This window comes from Physella acuta, unplaced genomic scaffold, assembly GCF_028476545.2.
Source record: "Physella acuta isolate Inbredline_101_S28 unplaced genomic scaffold, ASM2847654v3 ptg000672l, whole genome shotgun sequence".
Lineage (NCBI taxonomy): Eukaryota > Metazoa > Mollusca > Gastropoda > Physidae > Physella > Physella acuta.
The window spans coordinates 332,501-360,276 of NW_026732191.1; the positions used below are offsets into that span (position 1 = coordinate 332,501).

The 27,776-nt window shown below is 34.1% G+C and overlaps 3 protein-coding genes across 4 annotated transcripts in view; all 3 read right to left on the reverse strand.

Annotated features, from left to right (window-relative positions):
• Window positions 1-7,729, reverse strand: part of LOC131949060 (uncharacterized) — a 21,758-nt gene extending 14,029 nt beyond the window's left edge. The window contains exons 1-4 of one of the 2 annotated variants that reach the window (XM_059310821.1): window positions 7,638-7,729; window positions 6,627-6,690; window positions 6,100-6,313; window positions 4,871-5,029 (exon numbers count right to left, since the gene is read on the reverse strand). In XM_059310821.1, the coding sequence (XP_059166804.1) occupies window positions 4,871-5,029; window positions 6,100-6,313; window positions 6,627-6,690; window positions 7,638-7,643 (443 nt within the window). In that variant the 5' untranslated portion in view covers window positions 7,644-7,729. The remainder of the gene's footprint in view (window positions 1-4,870; window positions 5,030-6,099; window positions 6,314-6,626; window positions 6,691-7,637) is intronic. The other variant, XM_059310822.1, reaches the window with a different exon arrangement.
• A 2,741-nt stretch (window positions 7,730-10,470) lies between these two features.
• LOC131949062 (scavenger receptor class F member 2-like) lies at window positions 10,471-15,579 on the reverse strand. The gene is made up of 7 exons (XM_059310827.1): window positions 15,571-15,579; window positions 15,191-15,260; window positions 14,441-14,538; window positions 11,399-11,536; window positions 10,921-11,022; window positions 10,722-10,806; window positions 10,471-10,584 (listed from the first exon to the last, which is right to left on the reverse strand). The coding sequence occupies exons 3-7, from the start codon at window positions 14,499-14,501 to the stop codon at window positions 10,488-10,490; spliced, it is 483 nt and encodes a 160-aa protein (XP_059166810.1). The 5' UTR covers window positions 14,502-14,538; window positions 15,191-15,260; window positions 15,571-15,579; the 3' UTR covers window positions 10,471-10,487.
• A 2,156-nt stretch (window positions 15,580-17,735) lies between these two features.
• The window catches only part of LOC131949073 (uncharacterized), a 29,137-nt gene continuing 19,096 nt past the window's right edge, over window positions 17,736-27,776 (reverse strand). Inside the window, exons 8-10 of the mRNA XM_059310838.1 lie at window positions 26,044-26,160; window positions 18,670-18,841; window positions 17,736-17,873 (exon numbers count right to left, since the gene is read on the reverse strand). Coding sequence (XP_059166821.1) covers window positions 17,736-17,873; window positions 18,670-18,841; window positions 26,044-26,160 — 427 coding nt within the window. The remainder of the gene's footprint in view (window positions 17,874-18,669; window positions 18,842-26,043; window positions 26,161-27,776) is intronic.

Sequence of the window (27,776 nt, forward strand, 5' to 3'; positions counted from 1 at the left end):
CGCTTGGATGAAACCCTTATTATATATTTTGTCGGACTTTCATCTATTCCCGTGGCAACGCGCGGGGACGGGTACGCAAGTATCTAATAAAATATAATCAATATATGAACATCATGTAATACATTATATGTCAAAATAATCTTCTTTGGAACTTAGTCTAAAATTTACCTAGGTTTTGTTGGTAATAGTTACCCTTCATTTCATGAATTAACTTTTTGAAACCGGTTTCAATGAAAACATTACTGACGGGTAGTTTATAGAATGTAGAATACAAAAATTGTAAGAAAAGCAATTTTTTCATAAAAATTTTATTTTTGTAAAATAATAGGATGTAGCAAAATTGCTACAATATTTACTCATGGAATTTCAAAAAACAGTTATTGTTTTTAGTAAAGCAAAAGTTACATTTTGTACACCAATAGCGGCTTACTCCATTGCAGTCTGGCTACTTGCACCCTTGTCGTGCATCACCATGTACCATTCAATGACCAATTTGATCAGTTCTAATGTTTGTATGTGGGACAACAGCAATGTGTTCTCTGTGTCTTTTAACCTAAATCATTCGGTTAATGTCAGATGACCTTCCTCTCTTTTTATTTTGGGAGGTTCTCACTTACAAAGACACTGTGCAACTTCATAATGTCATTTTTGTTGTAACACCGGTTTGGAAATCTGCTTTTATATAAAGAAGCCAAGAATAGACAGATGTTTCATCCATCAAGTGGTAAAAAATTCTGGAATACCATTTCTTTGATAGTAAGAGTATTCTGTGTCTGGTAATTTGACTGTCCAGTAAATCAACCCCCCCCCCATGTATTGATTATATTCCTTTATAATATTGGGGCAGTCAATCATTTCTTTTCTTTTTCTGTCGAAACGAACAAATGTTGCTATAGGAAGTTCTCCAGAACAGGTAGACAGTTATTTCACTCGTTTGTTGTCTTTCAATATCACATTTCTCACAGAAACTCCATCAACTGTAGCTGTGAATTCTTCAGAGGTTCCTCTAGGCAGTTTTTTTTTCAAATTTGCATCATCCCTCAATGTCAAGTTTTGGATTATATTCCTCCTAACGGTACCCATCATATATATATATATATATATATATATATATATATATATATATATATATATATATATATATATATATATATATATATATATATATATATATATATATATATATATATATATATATTCCTTATTTGGCCATACAAACTACCAGTGGCAGTGACATATAATAATTTTTACAGGAGAGTTGAACATTTTGGAATTTACCAACAACCTTTGAGAGACATCAACAACGTTTGCACTGGCATCTAATGCTGGCTCGTTATCATTTCTTTTTGTTAAATGATTTGTGGGGTCGGAATAAATTTCAAAACTTTAGAAAAAGCCAGTTACTCCACATAAAACAAATAGCTTAAAGCCCCACTTATTGGGCTTTAACGGCAGAAATTGCTTTAGATGGTGTCTTGCTTTAGTTTCACGTATCTGTTCATACACAGCTATACACTGTTCCTTAGGCGCTGCAGAAAATACGTCATTCAGTTTGTCTATGATTGGTCTCAATTTGAGTAATTTATCATGCTGAGGATGCCCTTTATCAAGCATCAAATTATTGTAATTGAAGTGCAGCGTACCTTTCAATTATTCAAACCTGTTTATGGGAATAGAATTACTTAATTTACTGATGCTAATATTAGCTCACCAATACCACCTTGTCCTAGGTAATAAAATTTCAGACATGTATTGTAAAATCCCAATAAACTATCTTATTTCCATTTCATTAAAACCATACTTTTATTTGGATTCTTCTGTGTGCAGTAAAAGTTAATTTGTTCACAAATAAAGCTAACACAATCATCATCAATGAAATGATGAAAATAATCATAAGGTGTCTTCAGTAAAGTTGTGTAACTGAATCTGGAAGCACTAAGCAGTCTTTGAAATTGAAACTTTCTTGGTCAAGAGTTAATTTTTTTTTCCATGTCACTTTAGCAGTGGTGCCTGATGTAGAAGTTTTTACATATATCGGTGGTAGAGTTGATGATGAAGCCTGCGGCTACGAATCAGACCTTCACTCTATTCGGTGCCACTGTCTATGTGTTCTTGCTTAACTGCAACTTCATCTTCAAACTCAGACGAATCATCTGACATAGCTTCAATATCACTCTCATCTAGATGATTTAGGAAATCTGCCAGCTCACTTTCAGAGAGAATTATGCCTTTGTTCATTTTGATACCTGACAATAAAATTTAAAAAATAATGTTACCACTAAAACTGTCTATACATTATAAAAATGTATAAAGTTCCATATAACTAAGTAGATTCTTGTGTGTGTACTATTACGAGATCTAGGTAATAATAAATCAGAACTAATAATACTATCACATATTATGACACTCTATGTCTTCAAGAAAAATAGGCCTACATGTATATTACTTTTAGTAATAAGATTATAGATAAAGTTCAATGTAATTATTGGGCCACCTGTAGACCCACAAATCAATCAAGGATGTAGATAGATCTATAGATTCAAGACTAGTTCTAGTTTGAGTTAGGATTTTAGCACTAGTAGTATGTAGTACGTTGATCTTAGTCTAGAATCTAATTCTAGATTCTAATTTTATTTATATATGAAGGGCTCGGTGGAAAAAGTACTTAAGTGTATTTTGAGAGTTTTGAGAAAAATGAGTGCAAAGTTTTTAAATTGAAGCTGAAATACTAAAACAGCTGATGCAAAGTATTCGAATTAAGCTACTTCGGTACTGTTTCCATGGCCCAAATTTACAGGGATGGTTTAGTGGAGGTAAACATATAATATACCAGTCTTAACTCATTTTTAAAAAAATGTAACTTAAGTACTTTTTCCACTGAGCCCTTCATATATTCTATATAGATCTATAACATTTCTTTTCAGTAATTTCTTTTATAAAAAAGTATTTAAAAATAGCAAGCAGATCTAGTATAGATTGCAATAAAGGTAACTAAATCTAGATGTAAGTAAATTATGATTGATTCTATAAAAGTAACATTTCACTATGATGTTATAATCTTGAATCTAATACAATAATATGTAAATAACAAAGCTGTATGTAAAACTTCTTACCTTCGAAGAGGAAAAATATTTTTTATGACAAAAATTGCAGCCTGTACATTGAATTTGACTTCTCAAAATGAACCTCTTCAAACACTGTCTGACTGACGGATTCAAATCAAATCTCGAGCGTGTCATATAAAGCGCACCTATAGTCCGCAGGCTTTAATCTAGGTCAAAAGTGATCCAGCAGCAATGGGAACATTTTAAAAGTGGATTTTTATCTTTTTTTAGCACAATTTCCATACTGGCAATTGCGTTTAATAATGCGTCATTTCTGGATGGATGGATGGATGGATGGATGTATGGATGGATGGATGGATGTGTGTCCGCAGCTTTAAGTCGTATCTACTCCTCAACGAAGCAATATCGAGGACAAGTTCTAAAAGCAAACATGTTAAGCAAGTTCCAAGGATGATTGTGGGCCAAACAAATTTCCGGAAGTCAAAAATATCCTTTCGTTCTGTCACAAAAAATTAATTAAGAACATTTAAACTGAGCATCGTGTAGGCCTAGGATGATATTTACTACTTTTTTAAAACTGAGCATCTTGTAGGCCTACTCGTTAAAATAAAACTTTTTCCGTGGATATAGGTTAATATAGTTGTCTTTCTTGTTACTTATTAATTAAAACGTTATTTTTGTACCCTATTAATTTATTTATAATTTATATGAGATTGATAGGGAGTTACAATTACAAGGTTTTGTTTCGCTAGGCCTAATCATTTTTTTCACATTTTTAAAAAAAATAATTAAGGAAATTGCATTTAAATTGTCACTAGACTTTTCATTAACTTGTTTTTTACAAATCTCGACTTTTTACACAGTAGGAAAAATATAGTTTTGCGATCTTGACTGTGTGTGGGTATGTTTGTGAACACGATAACTTAAGTACGTTACAGCTAGCTTAATGAAATTTCATACACAACTATTATATCTAATTAGTAGTTCTGTGTCAACTTTTCCGGTAACTTGAAATTGAATTTATTCTTCTTAAAATGTTTCAAAAGCCGATAACTTGAGTACTGTTTAAGATAGTTTAATGAATTGTCACGTGTAAGTTAACAATCTATTTCTCTGCCTTCTGTTTAATTTTGAGTAATTTCCGTTGACCGGAAGAAGTAATTTACACTATTTCTGATTTCCTAAAAATACGCATGTGAATTTATAAAGTACTAATAATATTCCGCACTATTATACATATATTTTTTTGCGTTTACTTGATGCGCAATTCTTTTTTATTTTAAAATGTGTAAGTAAAAAAAAATAATTAAAAATCATGTCTACATCCCGAGTTGCCATCCCCCGTAGTGTTATAAAAGAATATTCTAGAAAGTTTAGGGGAGATCACTACCGTTTTATTTATTACAATATTTACACATTTTAAAATGGTTAAATATAGAAAGATAAACTTAGTAACCAGTGGCGTTGCGAGGTCGGGTGTCATCCGGTGTGGCACTTAGTGGTGTCGACCCCCGCCCTCCCCCCGAGAAGCGTAGCGACTCTTCCCGGGGACAAACTTTCAATTTTTGACTTGCACCCCCCCCCCGTCAAACTTTCGATATGCACCACCGCCTCCCCCTCCCCCCCTTCAATTTTTTCTCTATATATTTTACTATTTTTTGCCTTGGTGTCAACCCCCCCCCCCCCTAAATGGTGTCACCGGGAGCTGTCCACACCCCCTTCCCCCCCCCCCCCCTCGCTACGCCTCTGTCGAGGGTGAGGGAGAGGTAAATTACATTAAAAAAAGGAAATTTGTTCGTATTTACCCGAACCAAGGGAGAAAATATTCTGTATAGAAACATGTCGCAGGTAACGCCAGCATGGAGTCAATCCAGTAGCCAGTCCGTTTATCGATGAACAGCACCGTAATAGCGAACTCGTATTCATACTTGGGGTTTTCAAATACAATCGATCTGTAATTCTCGCTGTTTTAATGTCAAATGTGTTGGCATTATCGAAACAGCATTCATTTGTATATTATTTCATAAGTTCATTCATTCATTCGTGCATTCGTTTATTTTTTCATTCGTTAATTCGTTCATTCATTCATTCTGTCATTCGTTCATTCATTCATTCGTTCATACGTTGATTCGTTCAATTTTTTTTTTCAAAATATCCATCTTTCAGTCTTTCTATTGTTCAATAGATCAATAGTCCCTTCGTTAATGTTCATTTTTTAAATAGTATTTCGAAATAAATGTGAAAGTGAAGAAGAGTGTGGTTATGTCGTTTTTTTTATTTTTGTGGATGTTGGATTTGATTGTGGATCTACTACAATTTGAAAAAGGTGACGCATTAATGCATGTAAATTAACACATTAATGTGTGTATGAGTGTGTCTCAATGTGTTTATGAGTATATATATATATATATATATATATATATATATATATATATATATATATATATATATATATATATAATATTCACTGGTAAGTATGTGAATACGCATGTGTACATGTATTTAAATATTTTCTTCTTCTGGATGTATTTAATTTTTACCCCCCCCCCCACCCCCACCCCTACATGGGTTAACATATAGATTATCACAATTCCCAACCAAAATGTTTTCTTCAGGCATATATATTGCAACGTTGAGTTGATGTAACTTCCTCCCCTATCCCCAGTCAACCCCACGGTGATTGCTTTAAACTGTGCTCAGATAATACTAACGATTTGTATCTATATTCGGTTGTAAATACAGCTGGATTTTGCCTGTTTTCTCTATCATTAGCAGGTTTATTCATGGCGTCACATTCCCCCCTCTACCCGTGTCGGGATTCGTCCACTTTGCTCTTAAACGACTATTTGATTCACTCTAATTAATAATTTAATTAAGTGAAATTATCATTGTTCTGTATATATTTTGCTATTTTTATCCTTGGTGTCACCCCCCTGTATGGTGTCACGCGGTGCGGTTCATACCCACCCTCCCCCTTCACGACGCTTATGCATACAGATTTTCTTTTTAATTATTTTTCAATTAAAATTTTTACCTTAATGAAAGGTCTAGAGATTTTACAACCACTCTGTTTCTTGTTAAATACAAATCAGTTGGGTAGACCTTGTCTTCATAAAGAGGTGGTTCTACTTTCTTTATCACACAGGAGACGTGAAATGTCTCGTGGGACATCGTTACCAGATGAAATTCCGCTGTAGCTGAGCTGTATCTCGGTACCCCCAGAATAAAATAACTACCATATGTACCTGCTGGTGAATTAAAAGGGCAACATAATACACAAACTAATACAATTAATGCAGCAAATTAATTATATATTTTAATACAATATATTTTCAATGGTAGATTATTTTCTGTGTGACTAAATTTCGATATATTGGTGACTTCTTAAATTATGTAAAATATCGTTTGACATTTCTTCTCTACATCTGGCCTTTTTCTACTCTAGTATAATAATAATCTTTATATATGATATATTTGATTAGTGATTTTTCTATATTGAAATTATACTTTATTTCACAAATTTTACATCACACTATAAAGATGTAATTAAAAGAATAATACCTCCATGTACAATTACCAATTGTTGCGTTAAAGTTGTCAAAATAAATACAAACTGATAAAGGATCTGTAAGTAAATATAAACATATTGGCACTTTAGAAAAAATTTCACCTAAGTTTTATTACATGAACTGGACTGCATAGGGTACCCTAATTAAAGAACGCAAGGCTACATAATCACGGTGTTCGAAAAAAAAATTGGCATTATCTCTCTAATCAATCGACTAATTTCTCTATCGTAAGTCAGATACCCATCAGAGCTGGATTGACTCTGGGGCGCCCTCTGGACTCGAACCCCGGATCCGATATTAACTTCCGGAATAGCAGACATGTGCAGTCGATTTTTTAATGTTTTGAAATGACGAGGGGGAGTAACTGAAACTATGACAATGCTTAAAGATTGCTCTAAAGCACATGTACCGTATTAGAAAACAAAATATTGTGTTAAATGATCCAGATATTCTAGATATTTCTAACCAACTTGCATAAATACAAAACAAAGTATTGAATTGTAGCTCATCAAGTGAAATCGGCACACACTACACAAGTCGGAGTCCCAAATGCTAACATTGCAACACATAGATTTATTCTATTTTATTATTAGTTCTCCTTATGGTCAAGCGTTTTAGCGGAAACTACGAGTAGTTGTTTGGTTTGGAAATGTTGAAATAATTGTTTTTATTTTTATTTTCTTTAAATGTTCCAATTTTTTAATAAAGTTAGGTACATAACATTTGGTATCATACACAAATTAGCACACAAGTTCCATGTTATTTTATTTTTTTTTATATCGATAACTAGACTAGGTCTATATAAGTCTACATAAACTCTAGAATCTTGATATCGATATAATATATTATACAATGAATTAGATCGCTGTGTGTTACCTTTAGATTTATACAGACATAAAAGTTAAAAAGGGAGTACATAATTTTAAAACTGTCTTGTAACGTCAAACTTAATAAGACAATAATTAATATTAATAATACAATAAGCACCAATACATAGATCTACCTCCATTTCAAGAGCCCATTGGTAAACAGTGTGTTTACTTAAGTTAATAAACCAAGTTGACTACTGTCAATGACAGCCATGTTGTATACGCACCTTGATTCAGTGTCATAAATCTATGTTGTTTAAAAAAAACAACACTTTCGCACCTAAATTGATGCGCATGGTAAAAACTGGATAGCTATTACCTCGTCGCTATCGGTTTTACAATCTGAACTATTGTTGTCTAAGACAAATTTCCAAAAGACACTTGCCCAAATGCTGTTTGCCCAAAGGCCCGTTTTCCGAAATAGACACTTTTCCGAATGCGATATTTACCCGAATGGACTCTTGCCCTAATGCGACAAATGCACGAATGGACATATATAGACATGACTTACTTTGAATCAAATCATAAGTAAAGGGCTGCAGCTAATACTCTCAAAAAGGAAGGTTTATTGGATTGTCACATTTTTTAAATGTCTGAATGAAGGACTGTAGCCTGCTGTTTGATTTCGTAACCGGACTAACTGAAGATTTACACAATAAATGCAAGAGTATGTTGCACAACTTCTTTTTTTATCAATTTTGTTTATAACAAACATTTTTGTATAAAATCACGATCAAACAGTAACACAAAATCGTGCCGAAATTTTGATAAAATGTTAGATTGTTCTTATCCTTCTTATGATTATACAGTGACAATTCACACATGATCAGATTCTAAATATTTTTAAAAAAAATTCTAATTTATTTTTGACACACGACTCTCACATCAACGGTACAAGTAATGGTAAAAAATTATAGACATTATATGAGTACATTTTTATAATTTAAAACTTGTGTTTGGTCAAATATTATAGACATTATATGAGTACATTTTTATAATTTAAAACTTGTGTTTTGTCAAATATTATAGACATTATATGAGTACATTTTTAAAATTTAAAACGTGTGTTCGTCAAATATTACGGACATTATATTTGGCACATTTTTTAAAATAATTTTAAAACTTGTATTTGGTCAAATATTACAGAGATGATGTATGGCCCCAAAATTTGAAGTTTTAAAACCTGTGTGTGTTTAGTCAAACATTATAGACTTGATATGTTATTGCAGTGCAGCAACAGCCGCTAATGTCCAGTCCAAAGAATATATTATACGTATACATTTGCAATACACTCATGTTATACCATATCGCTACTTAAACATAATTTAGGCGTAAGTTTAACACATTGAAACATAAAAATAAACAAACAAATGGACATTATGAGAATAATTCTTGTGCTTCTTAAAGAAATATTTATTTGTTTATTCATTTATTTATACGACGACGAAATCATTAAATTTATCTCCTAGTAGACCGTATTAAGCCATCAGTTTCGATTTGTTTTGTGACTGTGTATTCTTTAGAAGACACAGTTTAATGTAAAAAAGTTTAACATATTGAAACAAAAAAAATTCATAAAAACGTTTTAATAACAAGCTTTTATGAAATAATGAACTAAACTGGAGAAACAAGTTAATTAAAAAGTCTAGTGACATTTAAGCGCAATTTCCTTATGTTATCTAAAAATAGCTCTGTCGTAGCGTAAATCAAGAGCAGGGTTAGTAAAACCATTGGTTAGTTATTAAAACGTTTTTTATTAATTTTTTTTCAGTATTTTACATGTTTTATTTACAATAGAGTTACATGACTAAAAACCATTGCGCGCCTAGCTACCGAACGTGATGGCGCAGCCATTGAACGTGATGGCGCAGCTATTGAACGTGATGACGCGTGTGGTGTGGTTGGATAAACATGCCTACTAATTCGGTCCAAATTTTAATTAATTCAAAAAATGTTTGGGACCGAACGAAAGGATATTTTCGAAAACTTTCTTCGGCAATATTGTTCTAAATTATGGCAGAAATCGATTGGTACAAGTCGCTAAGTGGTCTGGTTGCCGAGATATGGGCCAAAAACTGCATTTTTTTCTAGATTTTTTTTCTTTTTCCGGGAAATCCATGAAAGAAACCTGGAATTGTTATGGCCTATGCTCATCCTCGTAACTTGCTTAACATAATTGCTTTTGGAACTAGTCATCGATATTGCTTCGTTGAGGAGGAGATACGACTTAAAGCTGCGGACACACACACATCCATTCATCCATTCATGCATCCAGAAATGACGGGTTAATAAACGCAATTCTCCAGAATGGAAATTGCGCTAAAAAATTATACACTATTATTTAAATAAATATAGAGAAAAGCGTGGTTCACTTTAGTATCTATTGGATAACTTTACTTATATGTAGGAAGAGACCCACGCTTTTCTTTATAGTTATTTAAAGAGTAGTGTATAATCTATTTTCTCCTTTTATTGCATTATTACATAAAAGTTTTTTATTAAAACGCTTTTTATGAAAAATTGTTGTAGTACTTTACATGTTTTTATTTACAATAGAGTTACATGACTAAAAACCATTGAGCACCTATTGAACGTGATGACGCGCTTTTGAACGTGATGACGCGTGTGGAGTAGTTGAATTGAACTGCTTACTAATTTGGTCAAATTTTTAATTAATTCATTAAAAAAAATTAGGCATCGAATTAACTCAAATATAATGTCATGATGCATTGTGTTCATGTCTTGTACTACATTTCAACTACGAACTGTATATGTCAGGTAGAAGTACCTGCAATTTCGCTCGGACGTGTCGATCTAGACAGACAGACAGGCAGACTGACGAGGAAGTGAGTTAAATAAAAGCTTGTAAAAATAAAATCACGAATGGACAACATGAGAGTAATGCTTGTGCTTCAAAAAGAAATGTTTTAAACACAAAACAGATTCTGTGTTTAAAATGAACTTTATCTCCTTGTAAACCGTGATTAGACATCAGTCTCTATTTGTTCTGTGACCGTGTATTCTTTAGAAGACACACGCTTTACTGTCACAACTACATCTGGCTTCTTTTCCAAGCGTAGCCTGAATAAATTAGAAAATTGTATTATTTTTATCAGTTGAATATAGATTTAATATTTATAAAAGCATAATAAGGTTTAAATCTAAATTTAAAAAGAAAAAAATTACAGGAAACATTTAATGCTACACATGAAACCTACCTACTCATACAGAAACCATACAAGGTCCCCAAAAGCAGAACGAGGAATATGTAGTACACAACAGCTGATAAACCCACATCGTATACTGTAAAAAACATAAACACTTTTAAAAATAATTGTACATAAACACGCATGTACTGAACAACATTGAGTACACATACAAATGCAAAAAAATGTTCACTGAAGAACAATGACATACTTGCAGAACATATTCCTTGCACTCGTTCAATGCAGTCTCGTCCATTACACTTCTCGAGACATGAATGTTTACACGCGTGACCGTAGGTCAATTCAGGGCAAGCTGGGAAATAATTACATCACGTTAGATTAAGCGCCTTTGTTATACCTAAACGAATATTGTGGTTATATACTAAAAATATTCTAGCCGGAAAAAACATATGCATGAGCAATGGAGAGAAACTAATGCCTTCTTTCGCGGGGATGATTTTGATGGTACTTTGCATGCGTGAGTGAACAAATAAACCACAGAACCCTAGCCCTAAACCTCACCCTACCATAACCCTAGCATTAACACTATCCCTAACCCTAACCTTAGCGCAGCTATTAAGGTCACAAAGCATGTGCAGAACTATTGAGTTTCGTACTTTCTGCGAAATTTTTTTTCCGAGGAGTCACTTCTCAAAAAAAATTGTTTGCCTACTAGTCTAGATACTTACGTGCTGTACATTTTTCTCCCGTCCACCCATTTAAACACGGCTGACACTTTCCTGTAATTAGATTACATGTTCCTGTTCCTGCACAATGTCCACATGCAATCTCACAGTAGCGTCCATACTTTCCAACCGGGCAAGGTGCTAAAGGTAAACATATGACAATTCTTTTGTTACCGTAGTGTTCATTGTTTTTTGTACTCGATCGCTTCAAGTAGGCTACTTTCTTTTACAAAAAAAAACATTAAATTATCGACGATGTTTTTGACACCTGTTTTCGTCTTTCATTTTGAAGATAATTTCAAGTAAATTTCAAAACATGTTAAAACAATTTAAATTTGAATAGCTGAGCAGGCTACATTCTATTACATTTAAAACAAAAACATATTTATTAACTAAATTATTATCGAGGATAATTTTGAATTGATTTGTGTTAAATTAGTATGTGTTATTAAGCCATGGGTATAATATCATATTTATTTAGTCTCATTTTATGGCAAAGTACTTGTGGATACTGTAAATGTATGAGTGTTTAATCATTTCGCCTATAGCGAGTAGTCACAATAGTATGAATAGAATTTGAAAAACATTTTATTTGGTCATGTTTCGATGAACGATTTTTTTAATGCTAACTAATAATAAACTGGTAGTGATCTCCCCTAAACTTTCTCGAATATTCTTATATAAAACAACAGGGGATGGTAACTGGGGATATAGTTATGATTTTTAATCCATTTTAAATACTGAAACTTTTAAAAATAGAATAGAATCTCAGTAAAAAAACAATTGCGCACCAAGCGAACGCCTAATAAAGGTGTGTATAATGGTGCGCAATAGTATTAGTACTTTAAAAATTTACATTAGTTTTTTGAGAAATCGGAAGTAGCGTAAATTACTACTTCCGGTCAACGGAAATTACTCAAAATTTAACAGAAGGTAGAGAATTAGATCTTTTACTTACATGTGAAATTTCATTTATCTATCTGAAATAGTACTCAAGTTATAGGCTTTTGAAAAATTCAAAGTAGAAAAAGTACCACTTCCGGTTGTCGGAAATTGCTCAAAAGTTGATACGGATCTACGATTTTAATATAATACTTATATATGAAATTTCATCAACCTAGCTGTAACGGTACTCAAGTTATCGTGTTTACACACGGACAGACACACACACAGACAGACACACACACACAGAGACATACGGACAAGATTGCAAAATTATGTTTTTCCGTATCAGTGAGGTGTAAAACGTCGAGATTTGTAAAAATCTCGATTTTTTTTTTGCACGATTACAATACTTTCTCTATACTACGTATATACGAGAAAGTAAAAAATGGCAAAGTCTTCAACAGAATATTATTAAACAGAATGAAGGAAGCAATAGATCCCCAGCTTCGAGATCAACAGGCGGGCTTTAGGAAGGAAAGGTCATGCATAGACCAAATTGCTACCCTGCGCATCATCATTGAACAGACCCAAGAGTGGAACTCATCTATATTAATTTCATAGACTATGAGAAGGCCTTTGATAGCCTGGATAGGCAGTCAATGTGGAAATTGTTGAGACACTACGGGGTGCCACAGAAAATAGTCAACATTATTATGTCTTCATATGAAGGTCTCAAATGTAGAGTAGTGCATGGCCAACAGACTACAGAGGCCTTCCCAGTACGGACCGGAGTAAGGCAGGGTTGCCTACTTTCACCATTCCTGTTCCTACTGGCCATAGACTGGGTTATGAAGATGTCAACAGAGAAAACGCGAAACTGAATACAGTGGACATTGTGGAGCCAGCTGGATGACCTGGACTTTGCTGACGACCTGGCCCTCCTTTCTCACACACAACAGCAAATGCAGGATAAAACCAACAGGGTTCCAAACTTTTCTACAAGCCTGGGTCTGAACATCCACAGAGGGAAAAGTAAAGTTCTCAAAGTCAATGCATCAAACAACAACCCTATAACACTGGCAGAAGAAGCCCTAGAAGAAGTGGATAGATTCACCTACCTTGGAAGTATTGTTGATAAGCAGGGTGGGACAGAAGCAGACATAAAAATAAGGACGGGTAAGGCAAGAGCAGTCTTCAACCAACTAAAAAATGTTTGGGGTTCGGGGGATTTAACCCTTAGAATAAAAATCCGGATCTTCAACACACTAGTAAAACCTGTTTTACTCTATGGAGCCGAGACATGGAGAATAACTGCTATAAATAAGAAGAAAATACAATCATTTATAAACGCATGTCTCAGAAAGATCCTGCGAATTCGCTGGCCTAAAACCATCAGAAATGATGTTCTATGGCAACGGACAAATCAACTGCCAGTGGAAGTAGAGATCCTCCAGAGAAAATGGCAATGGATTGGCCACACACTCAGGAAGCCTGTATCCAGCATAACAAGACAGGCCCTCACCTGGAATCCACAAGGCAGGAGGAAGAGAGACAGACCAAGAAAGACCTGGAGACGTGACCTGGAAGAAGACACCAAGAAGATTGGATACACCTGGGGACAGTTGGAGAGACTAGCCCTGGACAGAGACGTCTGGAAAGCTCTTGTCAGCGGCCTATGTCCCAGTAGGGACGACAGGCAAACATGACATGAACATGACATGAATAAAAAATGGGTATTCTCAGATAATATTTTAAAATTATCCGTGATTTTTTTTGTGGCCAGATCACATCCACAGGAGTGAGGCGTGGGTATGGTGGTGTGGGATAAGAAAGAAAAGGCGGGCTATGTGACAAACGTGACACCTTATTTTTTTCAACTTTAAAAGTGTTTTTAATATTGAATCACACCGTTTTCTTCATTTTAAATTACTATTTGTGTGCGAATTACAAATTAGAATTTTTTTTTTATTTTAATTATGACCCAGGGCATTTAATAATTTAGAAAGTAACTTGCGTTTCGAAAGAGACAAAAATAGCTCTTTAATATAGAGACTACGTTAAAAGCGACATCTATCTTAGCATGGAATTTAAAAAGTGTTACGCTAGGGAGTAAGTGTAAATGTCTAAAAATTTCTAAGAAGGATACAAAGCACTACTCACTCATCCTACAGACACGACATTTTTCATTGTTACTCTCTTCCGCATATCCCATACATCTCATCCCTTCGTATTGTGGAGCTGGGTTTTCACATAATCGACTGGAATAAAAGTTGTTTTTTTCACATAAATTGAGTAAAAATAAAATTGATTTTGTTCACATGATCGAATGAATTTTATTTTTATTAACATGATTCATCAAAAAAACATGGTTTTTTTTTCACATAGACGACTGTGAAAAAGTTTTTATTTCCCATAAAAGATTGAACAATTTTTTAAAATATAAAATACAATGAGAATCAAGTTATGTTTCAACAATTTAAAAAAAAATACAATAATGCATACGTTCAAATAATCAGCTTTAAGGAACATTAAAAATATATTAGACTTACACAACTTCAGAACAGTCATGCAGATGAAAAATTAATGTACTCTGCTTAAAAAATATTCACAATCAAAACATGCTGAACATGAATAAACGAAAAACACAAGATATTTTCGTAGAAACGAAATTAAAACAGCATTGTAAATCGTGCACCTAAATACAATAATAGTTAAGTCTCAAATGTGGTCCAGTATTAACTGTTTCGCTTTTAATATTACTTACTAAAACTCCTACAACGAAAACGTGATTAAATCAATACGGTGTGTGCTATCGTATTCTTTAAATATCCCAGCTAAAAAATCGTAGGGTCGTTTTTCATATACTCTTTTACAACATACAACGTGTATCCATTAAACTACAATGATTACCTTCTCTTTGAAAAAGTTTCGTTACACTCTAAACAGATAAATACACTCCATTCACCCCAACCTCCGTCCTCTATAATAAAAAACCGTTAAGATTACTTCATTAGTTGTATTATTCGTACTTTAATCCATTTGTTTTTTATTTGTATTTTAAAGACATATATCTAATATATAATATATATATATACATACATACATACATATATATATATATATATATATATATATATATATATATATATATATACAGAGAAAAAAAGTTTTGCGTGATATATCTATATACTATCAAATGCATATTTATTTTTAATCAAACACACTTTGCTTAATTTAATACGTTAAATATTTACGGTTTATTTAATCGAATACGTTAAATATTTACAAACCTGCTTTTCCTCTTGATACATCCTCTCCTATCGTATTATCTCAGTCTAGGTCTTCATCTGTTAACACATTCCAATACAGTTTCAATTTTGTAAAAATAATATTTGAATGAGAAAAATTAAATCAGGCATCCACATGTAATTTATTTCTCAATATACTGTATAATAACTATTTAATTTATAAAGTGATACGTTTTTAAAATCTATAAATTTTAACAAATAATAAACAATTAAAGAATATTTTATGGCATATGATTTTATCAGAGCGCACTCAGACAATACATTCATCAGGCAAACGTTCACGCTCTAGTTAACTGATAGGGTCTGGCAAAAAATCAAAGAGACCTCTGCCCTATATAAACTTAAAAAATGTTTCCTTTATTTTCCATTCCACATACATCGAAGTCATTTTTCGAAGAGGCTCTAACATCTAGACATATAGACATGACAACCTGTCTATATGTAGACATATGGACAGACATCAATACATCTAGACATTTAGATGGATAGGCATCTAGACATCTAAACACATACACATATAGACATACAGATATCTAGACATATAAACATCTAGAAAGACATCTAGATATCTAGACATATAAACATATAAATATGTAGATATTTAAATATCTAGACATCTAGACGTATAGACAGACATATTGACAGATATATAGAAATACATTAACATACAAATAGACAGACATCTAGACATATTTCTTCACAAAATACATATTTCGAGATTTCTGACCGAATTTTAGACATCTAGATATCACTAGGCATGCTGCCCAGCTTCGCTTAGGCTTTCGAAAACATTGAGAATTTGAAAGCTTAATTGATTCACCCGATGGTCGGTCTACGACCTCAGGAGTTATAAAGAGGTTCTTACGTGGACATTTTTTTTCGATTTATAGCTCATATAAGGCGCCGGTCAGTCGAGGTCTGTTTTGACCCCCTCATCGTAGACTCTTCGGCCAACCAACCCACGTGTTCTGTCGCCCCAAGGCAAGATCCTGCCAAATGTGAAGCGCCTGCGGCGCCGGGAAGTGCCCGATGTCGGGCACCCGACAACTTTGCTTTATATATTATAGAGATTAGCAAATTGCATACATAAACAAAGATTTCCAAAATAGTTCCTTTCTTTATAGTCTAAAATAGGAAGATTCACATATAAAAAGAAAAAAAAATAGGTTTGACTTGGCGTGTCTCGATCCAGAACCACCTGTCTGGTATCAAGTACACTATCATCTCAGCTAAAATTAGGTACCTTATAAAATTTGGAGAATAAAAGAAGTGTTTAAAAAAATAACTTACGCGAATATGCCTATTTTTTCAAATTAATTTTTTTACCCAAAATTAGCCAGTTTCATTGCTAAACAAACAAAGAATTCTATAAAATATTTAAGTCCTGAAAAAGTTTATTATAGAAATTTATTTTTGGAATAGATTCTACAGTAGATAGGAGTCTAAATCTAGTTCTATAATAGATCTTAGCGACGTGGCGTCTACGTCTAGTTTTTGTGAAGATTTAGATCTAGATCTAGTCTAGATCTAGAATCTCTAGATTTAGAATCAAAATAGATAAAATATTTTTTTTTAAGTTTAGGCCGAGAAAATCGTATTGTTTACATTTCATAGCGTACATAGCTCTATATCATATTTGAATGAAATAGTTCATTTCTTTTTATTCTAAACTCGGAAGATGACGTCATAAGTTTCGTGCTCTTTTTTTAGTGTAAACAATAAGGGACGTCATTGTTAAATGCGTTCTTGTCCCAGATATAAGGTCTTTTCCGGTTGCATAATTAATACTGTTTCTCTATATTCGAATACGCCTTTATTTTTTTTATTTTTCTTCTTTAAATAAAATTGTGGTTATACATTTAAAACATCTAACATATTATTTTCAACAAAAGTCCGTATAAAGTTCTTCATATATCGCTGCAGATTCTAATGTAATGTCCGGCGAAATTTTTTGCGGACAGCTAGAGAGAGAGAGAAGTGCGCACGTGGGCTATTATATATTAGGATACGTCACACAATAAGAAACGTCTAGCCATTATGAAGCCATCTATACTTCAGACATCTATGTATCGACCGCTAGACATCTAGACATAATACTTTTAGACGCCGGACATCAGACATTTAGATATACATTACACATATAGACATCAGTCATCTAGACATCTTGACATAAGATATCTATAAATACTTGGGAGATCTTCGTCCACCAGTTTATCGCAATCGTTGTCCATTCTGTCCCCAGGCTTCATAGGTATAGGATCCATAATCAAGTGGGTTATCTTGCACTAGGAAAACATGGTCTCAATTAACACATGCTTTTAAAGCGTGTATAAATCTAAAGCAAACATTACGTAAATTGTCTTTAAACATTCGTATCTGGTGAGAAAACATTATGTAATTTATTATGTAAAAAGAATTATAAATCGTCTATATCAGGTTTGAAAATATTGTTTGCAATTAATATTGTTTTTTATAAATACATATAAAAAATAAAACTTAAATCGAGCATTGTCTGATTGCCTTTTGACAGATTTTCAAAATAGGAAGTATTCTTAGGTTTTGCCACAACATATTGTTACTATAGTTGTATCAACGTTTCTAGTGAACTGAAACAAACTTTTTTTATTCAGGACTGTGTGAAAACGGCATATATATATATATATATATATATATATATATATATATATATATATATATATATATATATATATATATATATATATATATATATTTATTTATTTATTTATTTATTTATTTATATATATATATATATATATATATTTATTTATATATATATATATATATATATATATATATATATATATATATATATATATATATATATATATATATATATATATATATATATATCGCATTAATGTTTATCAATAATTGTAAGTCAAATTTACTTTCAATAAATAACAATACCTAGCAATTATTCAGATAAATGAAAATTGGTACAGATTTAGCTTTATAAAACAAATTCGGTAAATCGAGTCAACAAACAAGAATAAAGTTTGCTTTCCGATTATTGTAATCCAGTCTTGTGTTAAATAAAGTGTTTTTTGTATGAAATTTCACCTCTTGTTTGTCTACATAACCCACAGTATGTAGGAATGTGCCGCCATCTTTCCAGCCATACAGGTAGAGGCCGAAGTTGTCGTGTTTGGTCGAGTAAGCTGAATGCCAGCCGGGTGAGATTTGCAAATACCTCACTTGGTACGTGGTTCTACTCACATCAGACACTATAGCTCTAGAAAAAAAAGCCACTTTACTTAAAAAAATTGTTATCACACTGTGTCTATATATATATATATATATATATATATATATATATATATATATATATATATATATATATATATATATATATATATATATATACTGTCTAACAATAGAAAATACAATACCACTTAACTACTCTACTTTCTCTGACATGAAGTTGAACACATCTCTAGCGTCAAAGCTTACTTCCTAAATACCTATTTAGCCTAAAACATCAACTAGTAGTAGTATATTAGGTCACTTTTGGTTAGTATTTTTGGCGGAGCAGGATGTGGGGAGGAGCAATGACATATAGTAAAATTCTCGGGAGCAGGATGTGGGGAAGGCGCAAAGAGATATAGCAAAATACTCCCAGCCTGGCGCATCGGGATGTGGAGGGTGGGTGAGCAGGGTGCGCAGAGGGCGCAAAGACATATAGTAAAATACTACGCCCACCCTCCTGCTCCGCCAACTGGGGTTGGCGGAGCAGGAGGGTGGGTCACCTTTTGGTGACCTTGTGACGTAATCATTGACCTTGTGACGTAATTAGTGACCTTGTGACGTAATCACTGGCCTAGTTACGTAATTTTAATGCGTTTTTTAATTAGATTTAATGAGCTTTTTAAATCTTAATTAATTTTTTATTAACGAGTTACGTAATTTGATTTTAATTTTTTAAATTTTAAATTTTATTTTATAATTAGTTTAATTTTTATTAACTAGTTACGTAATTTGATTATTTGTTTGATTTAAATTGTTTAATTTGTTTGTTTACTTGTTGTTTGATTTAATTACTTTGTTTATATTGTGTAATTTTTATTAACGAGTTACGTAATTGGATTTTAATTTTTTTAATTTTTAAATTTTTAATTTTATTTTATAATTAGTTTAATTATTATTAACTAGTTACGTCATTTGATTTTTTAATTTTTTAAATTTTTAAATTTTAAATTGTTTACTTTGTTTGTTTAATTTGTTTAATTTATTTATTTGATATATTTCTTTTCTCTGATGTATGGTATTTTAAAATAAAAGACTAACACTAGCGTGTACTTTGTATAGGGACCATTCTACAACACAACGCTAACGTATACTTTGTGTCATGACTTCCATTTAACCAGCCGTGTAACACCTGTTACGTATCGATTCACCAGCTATCCTTTGTTTTTGACACGCGCTCCCCGTTTTTTAATGGGAATGTATTGATCGCACCCACTGACCATCAGTATGATGGTCCACCTAATTAAATTTGGTCACGCATCACCGATTTTTCCCCGCTAGGTTTGACAGGTCATGATGATTTATGTGTTGTTCACGGAAGCGAACACCGTAGGGGTCCAGTGTTTAATCGAAAGAGCTAAGTGGTTAATTGCATAACTACCGTTAAGTGTGGGAACAAATGTTACCACTTTAATGGATTTTTCCCTGATCGATTTGTCAGATCCGCGAAGTACGTCGATCGATTTGTCAGCTCCGCGAAGTACCTAGGTCATTATGCAACAGCTGTTGTGCAACAGCTGGCGCTGTAATTAGGCTGCCCAACCGTATAAATGAACGTGAAAATTTTGTTTTAAACCAATTCGACTTCGGACTTCAAACCAAGCGTCACACCGACTTGTATAGCCTGCGACCTCTGTTGACTCCCGAGACTAACCCACGCCAGCTTTACCAATCACCACATCTACCTAAACAACCACGGACCGCACCCTGTGGGTGTTTATTCTATTAAAGGTAAGGTTAATATTACTTTTTGTTTTAAGGGCGCTAACCCCATTAAAATCAAATCTTATTAAATAAGTAGTCACAGGTATTTAATTTTGTATCGTACACCGAGGTAAGGTTAATAGTATGAATTATCCTTTAAATACCCTTTAAATAACTATGTATCTAAATAAGTAGTCACATGTATTTCTTTTTAGTGTACAACCGACTCAACAAGACAACCAGTGAGCTACCTACCCAGCCCCGAGGCATCCACTGAACCAAAGATCCAACTACATCCAACTACACCACTTCGGATCTCCACATACAGTTAACTTCACGTTCAGCTTAGACGTGCAAACCCATAGGTACGTTTCATTTTCAATTTTATTTTAAGTATGTTTTTTTATTTAAAAAGTTGACAAATGTATTTTATTTTATGTAATTACTTTAATCTTTGTTTATTTTATTCTACAGCCAGCGACCTACCCAAGCATCCGACTACTAGACACATCGTCAATAATGGAAGCCGCCCAACCTACCACCCACCCAGCCATGACCCGTTTCACATGCGAGATCTGCAACCGAGTGTTCACTCGCAAAGACGCTTTGACAAGACATCACGACTCTGCACACGGTCGACAGAGACATCCCTGCACAACATGCGGGAAAGTATTTACACTACTAAGTAATTTAACAAGACACTTTAAGAAAGCACACAGCAACCAAACATTACCGACCGACACCCCATCAGCAACCAACAGACAAACACACCAACCCACATCTGTGACCGACACACATACTGTCCAACTCACATTAGCGACCCAAACCGATCGTACCTCTTCCAACTCTAACCCCTTAAAGCGACACACGACGTATGACGAGATAACAAACAACAAACGCGTAAAGACTAACAACGACCGTAACCTTAATTCACACACCACTATTTATCCTGTAGACGACCTTAGGGGAGATGTGGTAGACTTACACACGACCACAGTCAAACCTTTACCCACATGCCTTCTCACAGACATTCCTGACTTTATTAAACATAATCACGCCATTAACATGTTACAACAGGATTCAAATTCAAAACCCTACACAGACAACTTCTCCTTTTTTAGATGTTTAGCCAGACATTTAGGAGCACCCTTAACAGATCTTAGAAAACTAACATTAAAACTCGCGAAACAGTGGCCAGCGCACCAAGGTCTCGGGACCTTGGATAATTTTAGCGGGGTTAGGTTGGTCGAAATTCCCCTCTTAGAGTCATGTTTTAGTGTAAATATTGAGCTTTTTTAATTTAACGAAAACCAGATCCTTTCTCCGAAACTTAGAAGGAGTGATAGGTTTAGGGAGACTGTGTATCTTTTATTTTTTCAAAATCAGTTTATGTACATTAATAATATAGGTGGGGCGGGTCACTCTTTCACGTGTTCTGTGTGTAACAAATTATGGCCCACCGTTCAACAAATGAACAGACACGTGAAAGGGTGTAATGGGGGGAAACCAGTAGATAGGTATAAGGGAGGGCTTTATAAGACACAGCAAACAATCTGGGAGTTTTTAGCGTCCTATGGGTTAGATGTAAATAGTAACTTTGTTTATCCCTTCCGAGCAACTTATGATTTCGAATGCTATTTCGACCATACCGAGTTACCCCCGTTAGGTAGAGTTACAAAAAGCGTAGCCAAACACGTGCCTTTGTCTTGCTCTGTCGCCTCTGTTTTATTAGTGACTAGAGTTATTGACAGACTCCACATAATCGCCGAGGCAGCCTATGGAATTTTGAGAAAACAGTTTGAGCCTGTTTTTAAGCAAATCAGGAAGTTATTTCCACCTAAAGCTAGGGGTAGTGATAATAAGTCGAACGACAAAGGGTTTGATAGCTTTCTTAGCGGTAGATTAGACGAATATTTGCGACAAATGCCGGTTATAGGGTTTAATTCAGGAAAATATGATATAAATCTCGTTAAACCGTATTTTATTCAGTACTTTTTAGCTTATTCAAACACAGAAGAGGGGTTAGAGGAGGGACCTAGATCTAGTTGTAACGATGATGAAGACGACGTAGAAGATAAACAAACACCGTTTAAATATGTAGTTAAAAGAAATAATAATTTTATGTGTATAGCAACAAATACATTAAAGTTCTTAGATATAGTTAATTATCTAGCACCGGGGTTTAGCTATAGTAAATACCTCGCCGCGTATAATGTTAAAGAGACCAAGGGATTTTTTCCGTACGAATATGTCAAAAAGTTAGCTGTCTTAGATGAAACGTCTTTACCTCCGCATTCGGCCTTTTTTTCATCATTAAAAAATTGTAACATTTCAGACGAGGAGTACGCGACGTGTAGGCAAATTTGGGTAGAGAAGGGGATGCAAACTTTTAAAGATTATCTTATTTGGTATAACAATATCGATGTAAAACCGTTTATCGAAGCGCTCGAGCAGCAAACTAATTTTTACAAAAATTTAGGGGTTGATATTTTTAAAGACGCGATTTCTGTCCCGGGGGTAACCTTAAAATACTTATTCAAAACACTTCCCAAAAAAGTTTCTTTTTCTTTGTGTTCCGAGCGCGAATCAGAGTTACATAAAACAATCCGAAATAATATCGTAGGGGGCCCCTCCATTATTTTTCATAGACATCACGAAAAGGGTGAAACGTTCATTAGGGGGAATAGTAAAAAGGGGGTACAGGCAATTAAGGGGTACGACGCGAACGCGCTTTATTTATGGTCTTTAATGCAAAAAATGCCGACGGGATTTCCGATTATTAGAAATAGTGAGGAGGGGTTTAGACCGCGTAAAGCGAATCATTATGGGGAACAGGCCTTTCAGTGGTTATCGTGGGTTTCAAAAACAAAGGGGGTAACTTTAAAAACTGCATTTAACGGGGGCGAAGTTAGCTTAGGATCCCGCCATATAAGAGTAGACGGGTGGGACGCGAACAGTCGAACCGTTTATCAGTTCCATGGCTGCCTCTTTTACGGACACCCCGACTGCCCCTTAACCAAAGACCGAACAGTAAATCCTATTAGCAACAGACCCTTGACTGAGTTATTTAAAAAGACAAACGAAACTACGAAGTACCTTACAGATACTGTTGACGTTAAAGTCGTAGAAATGTGGGAATGTGAGTGGGGGAGCCAGAAAAAAACGAACCCAACTATTAAAGACTATTTAAACTCTATTGACAAATCACAAAAGACACCGACACCGACCTATGGTAAGAAATGGCCCCTGACTGAAAAACAGATCATCGATTCTGTTTTAGACGACTCGTGTTTTGGACTGATAGAATGCGACATTAAAGTACCGGATAGTTTAAGAGAACATTTTCGTGAGATGACACCAATTTTTAAAAATACGAACGTTACGCGCGACGACATCGGACCGTTTATGAGACAATACGCGATCGATAACAACTTATTAACTAGCGGTAGACGGACTTTAATCGGTAGCTTTACAGGGGAGAAAATTTTATTAGCGACCCCCCTTTTAAAGTGGTATTTAAATCATGGGTTGGTAGTCAGTAAAATTTATCAAGTCGTTGAATATAATCCGGTTTCCTGTTTTAAGACATTTGGGGATACAGTTTCAGACGCGCGAAGAAAGGGGGACATAGACGACAAATACGCAATAACGAGTGAAACAATGAAATTGTTAGGAAACGCGGCATACGGTAAAACTTTGACGGATAAAACACGACATGCGGACATGACCTACTGTAGTGATAGGGATATAGGGGATTGTATTAATAATCCACGATTTAAAAAAATGACAAAACTTACCGACGCTGTTTACGAAGTAGAAACGTTAAAAAAGAAGATAGTTTGGGATCTCCCTCTTCAGATAGGCTTTTTCGTTTATCAGTACGCGAAACTTAGGATGTTAGAATTTTATTATGATTTTATAGACAGATATATAGATAGAACAGACTTTCAGCTATGTGAGATGGACACTGACAGTTTATACTTAGCCTTAAGTACCGATGACTTGTTAAAAGCCGTTAGACCGGGACTAGAACACGAGTTTTTTGACATTTACGATAAATGGTTCCCCTCAGAAGTATGCGACTCACATAGACCACAATTTATAAGCGGCAAAGTCACGGTAGATAGTCATTGTCTAGAGTGTAGGGCTAGGAAAATTTATGAAAAGAGAACACCGGGGTTGTTTAAGCTAGAATATGAAGGGGATGGGATGGTATCTTTATGTAGCAAGACGTACCACTGTTTTGGCGACTATAATAAAACATCAACCAAAGGATTATCTAAAAATCACAACACACTAGGCAAAGAATCTTTCATGCAGGTCCTCACAACAAAGGAACCAAGTGGTGGGACAAACACAGGGTTCAGAGCATACAACACGGGGATATACACTTACACCCAACACAGAAACTCACTTTCTTACTTTTACATTAAAAGACGAGTAGACGCAGACAATGTCACAACATCTCCCCTAGACATATAAGACCTTTTAGTTTACCAATCGTGCCTTTAATGAGACTTTAATGTAAATATGTAAATAAGACAGAACCTTGACTGTATGCTGATGGGGTTGTTTTTATTCAATAAAAAACTTATTATATGTAACAACATGTATTTTAAAATACCATACATCAGAGAAAAGAAATATATCAAATAAATAAATTAAACAAATTAAACAAACAAAGTAAACAATTTAAAATTTAAAAATTTAAAAAATTAAAAAATCAAATGACGTAACTAGTTAATAATAATTAAACTAATTATAAAATAAAATTAAAAATTTAAAAATTAAAAAAATTAAAATCCAATTACGTAACTCGTTAATAAAAATTACACAATATAAACAAAGTAATTAAATCAAACAACAAGTAAACAAACAAATTAAACAATTTAAATCAAACAAATAATCAAATTACGTAACTAGTTAATAAAAATTAAACTAATTATAAAATAAAATTTAAAATTTAAAAAATTAAAATCAAATTACGTAACTCGTTAATAAAAAATTAATTAAGATTTAAAAAGCTCATTAAATCTAATTAAAAAACGCATTAAAATTACGTAACTAGGCCAGTGATTACGTCACAAGGTCACTAATTACGTCACAAGGTCAATGATTACGTCACAAGTTCACCAAAAGGTGACACACCCTCCTGCTCCGCCAACCCCAGTTGGCGTAGTATTTTACTATATGTCTTTGCGCCCTCTGCGCATCCTGCTCACCCACCCTCCACATCCCGATGCGCCAGGCTGGGAGTATTTTGCTATATCTCTTTGCGCCTTCCCCACATCCTGCTCTCGAGTATTTTACTATATGTCATTGCTCCTCCCCACATCCTGCTCCGCCAAAAATACTAACCAAAAGTGACCTAATATACTACTACTAGTAACTTTCGTATCTAACCTAAGTAGTCATCTTGTAATCTTAGTCCAACCCATCTAGTATCAGTCGCCCCTAGTATATTTGAGTTTTAGTCCCAATACTTACTTGTAACTTAAGGTGCGCATGTCATCAACTAAAATATCGGGATATGTGTCTTTTTCAGCAATCATAATCAGAAAAATTCTCATGGGTCCTAAACTTGAATTACTGGGAAATGGTACACTGAGGAGAGAGTGCAACAACGTCAAAGGGGGCGATGTAGTCGGATCGACATTCTGATACTGGAATAATCAGTTTAGTTATCATGTTACCTACATCATAATTAAATAACTACTGACCCTTACCCTAAACTTAACCCTAACCGCTCTAACCACTAAATAACTACTGTGAACATATACAAGATATTTATCGTAATCTGTAAAAAATGAGTGTAGGCTACTTATAATACCCACTCGAAAACATGATTAATGCAATGCATGATTTTTTTTAAAAATCGTTGGGGAAAAAAAGCAATTCTTTTGTTGTGTATATGCAGAATACAATGTAGAAAAACATCATTTTTACTTTCTCGTATATACGAAGTATAGAGAAAGTCTTGTAATCGTGCAAAAAAAAAAAATCGAGATTTTTACAAATCTCGACGTTTTACACCTCACTGATACGGAAAAACATAATTTTGCAATCTTGTCCGTATGTCTGTGTGTCTGTCTGTGTGTCTGTCTGTGTGTCTGTCTGTCTGTCCGTGTGTAAACACGATAACTTGAGTACCGTTACAGCTAGGTTGATGAAATTTCATATATAAGTATTTTATCAAAATCGTAGATCCGTATCAACTTTTGAGCGATTTCCGATAACCGGAAGTGGTACTTTTCCTACTTTGAATTTTTCAAAAGCCTATAACTTGAGTACTATTTTAGATAGATAAATGAAATTTCACATGTAAGTAAAAGATCTAATTTTCTACCTTCTGTTAAATTTTGAGTAATTTCCGTTGACCGAAAGTAGTAATTTACGCTACTTCCGATTTCTCAAAAAAACTAATGTAAATTTTTAAAGTACTAATAATATTGCGCACTATTATGTACTTTTTATTTGGCGTTCACTTGGTGTGCACTTCTTTTGTCTACGAGATTTTATTCTATTTTAAAATTTTTAAGTATTTAAAATTGATTAAAAATCATATATATAGCCCGAGTTCCCATCCCCTGTTGTTTTATATAAGAATATTCGAGAAAGTTTACGGGAGATCACTCCCGGTTTATTTAATTTTAAATGAACTTAAAATATATTTTTACAACAATATGCAATGAGGTGATAGTTTTTAAAACAGTTATTTTTCTTATTACAACATAGATATACATTGAACTTGTCGCACACCGTTTGAGCATGATGTGTATTTGCACATGTCGTTGCACTATTCCACGAGACTTAGTGTCCACACTGGTCTGGGAGATTCAGGGTCCACACTGGTCCTGGAAATGCAGGGTCCACACTGGTCCTGGAAATGCAGGGTCCACACTGGTCCTGGAGATCCAGGGACAACTTTGGTTTAGGAGTTCAATGGTCTACACTGGTCCTGGAGATCCAGGGTCCACACTTTTCCTGGAGATCCAGGTTCCACTCAGATCCTGGAGATTCAGGGTTTACACTCATATAAGATATCCAGGTTCCACATTGACCCAGGAGATTCAGGGTCCACTCTGGTCACGGAGAGTGTAGGTTCACACTGGTCCGGGATATTCAGGGTCCGCACTGGTCCTGGAGATTCAGGGTCCGCACTGGTCCTGGAGATTCAGGGTCCGCACTGGTCCTGGAGATTCAGGGTCCGCACTGGTCCT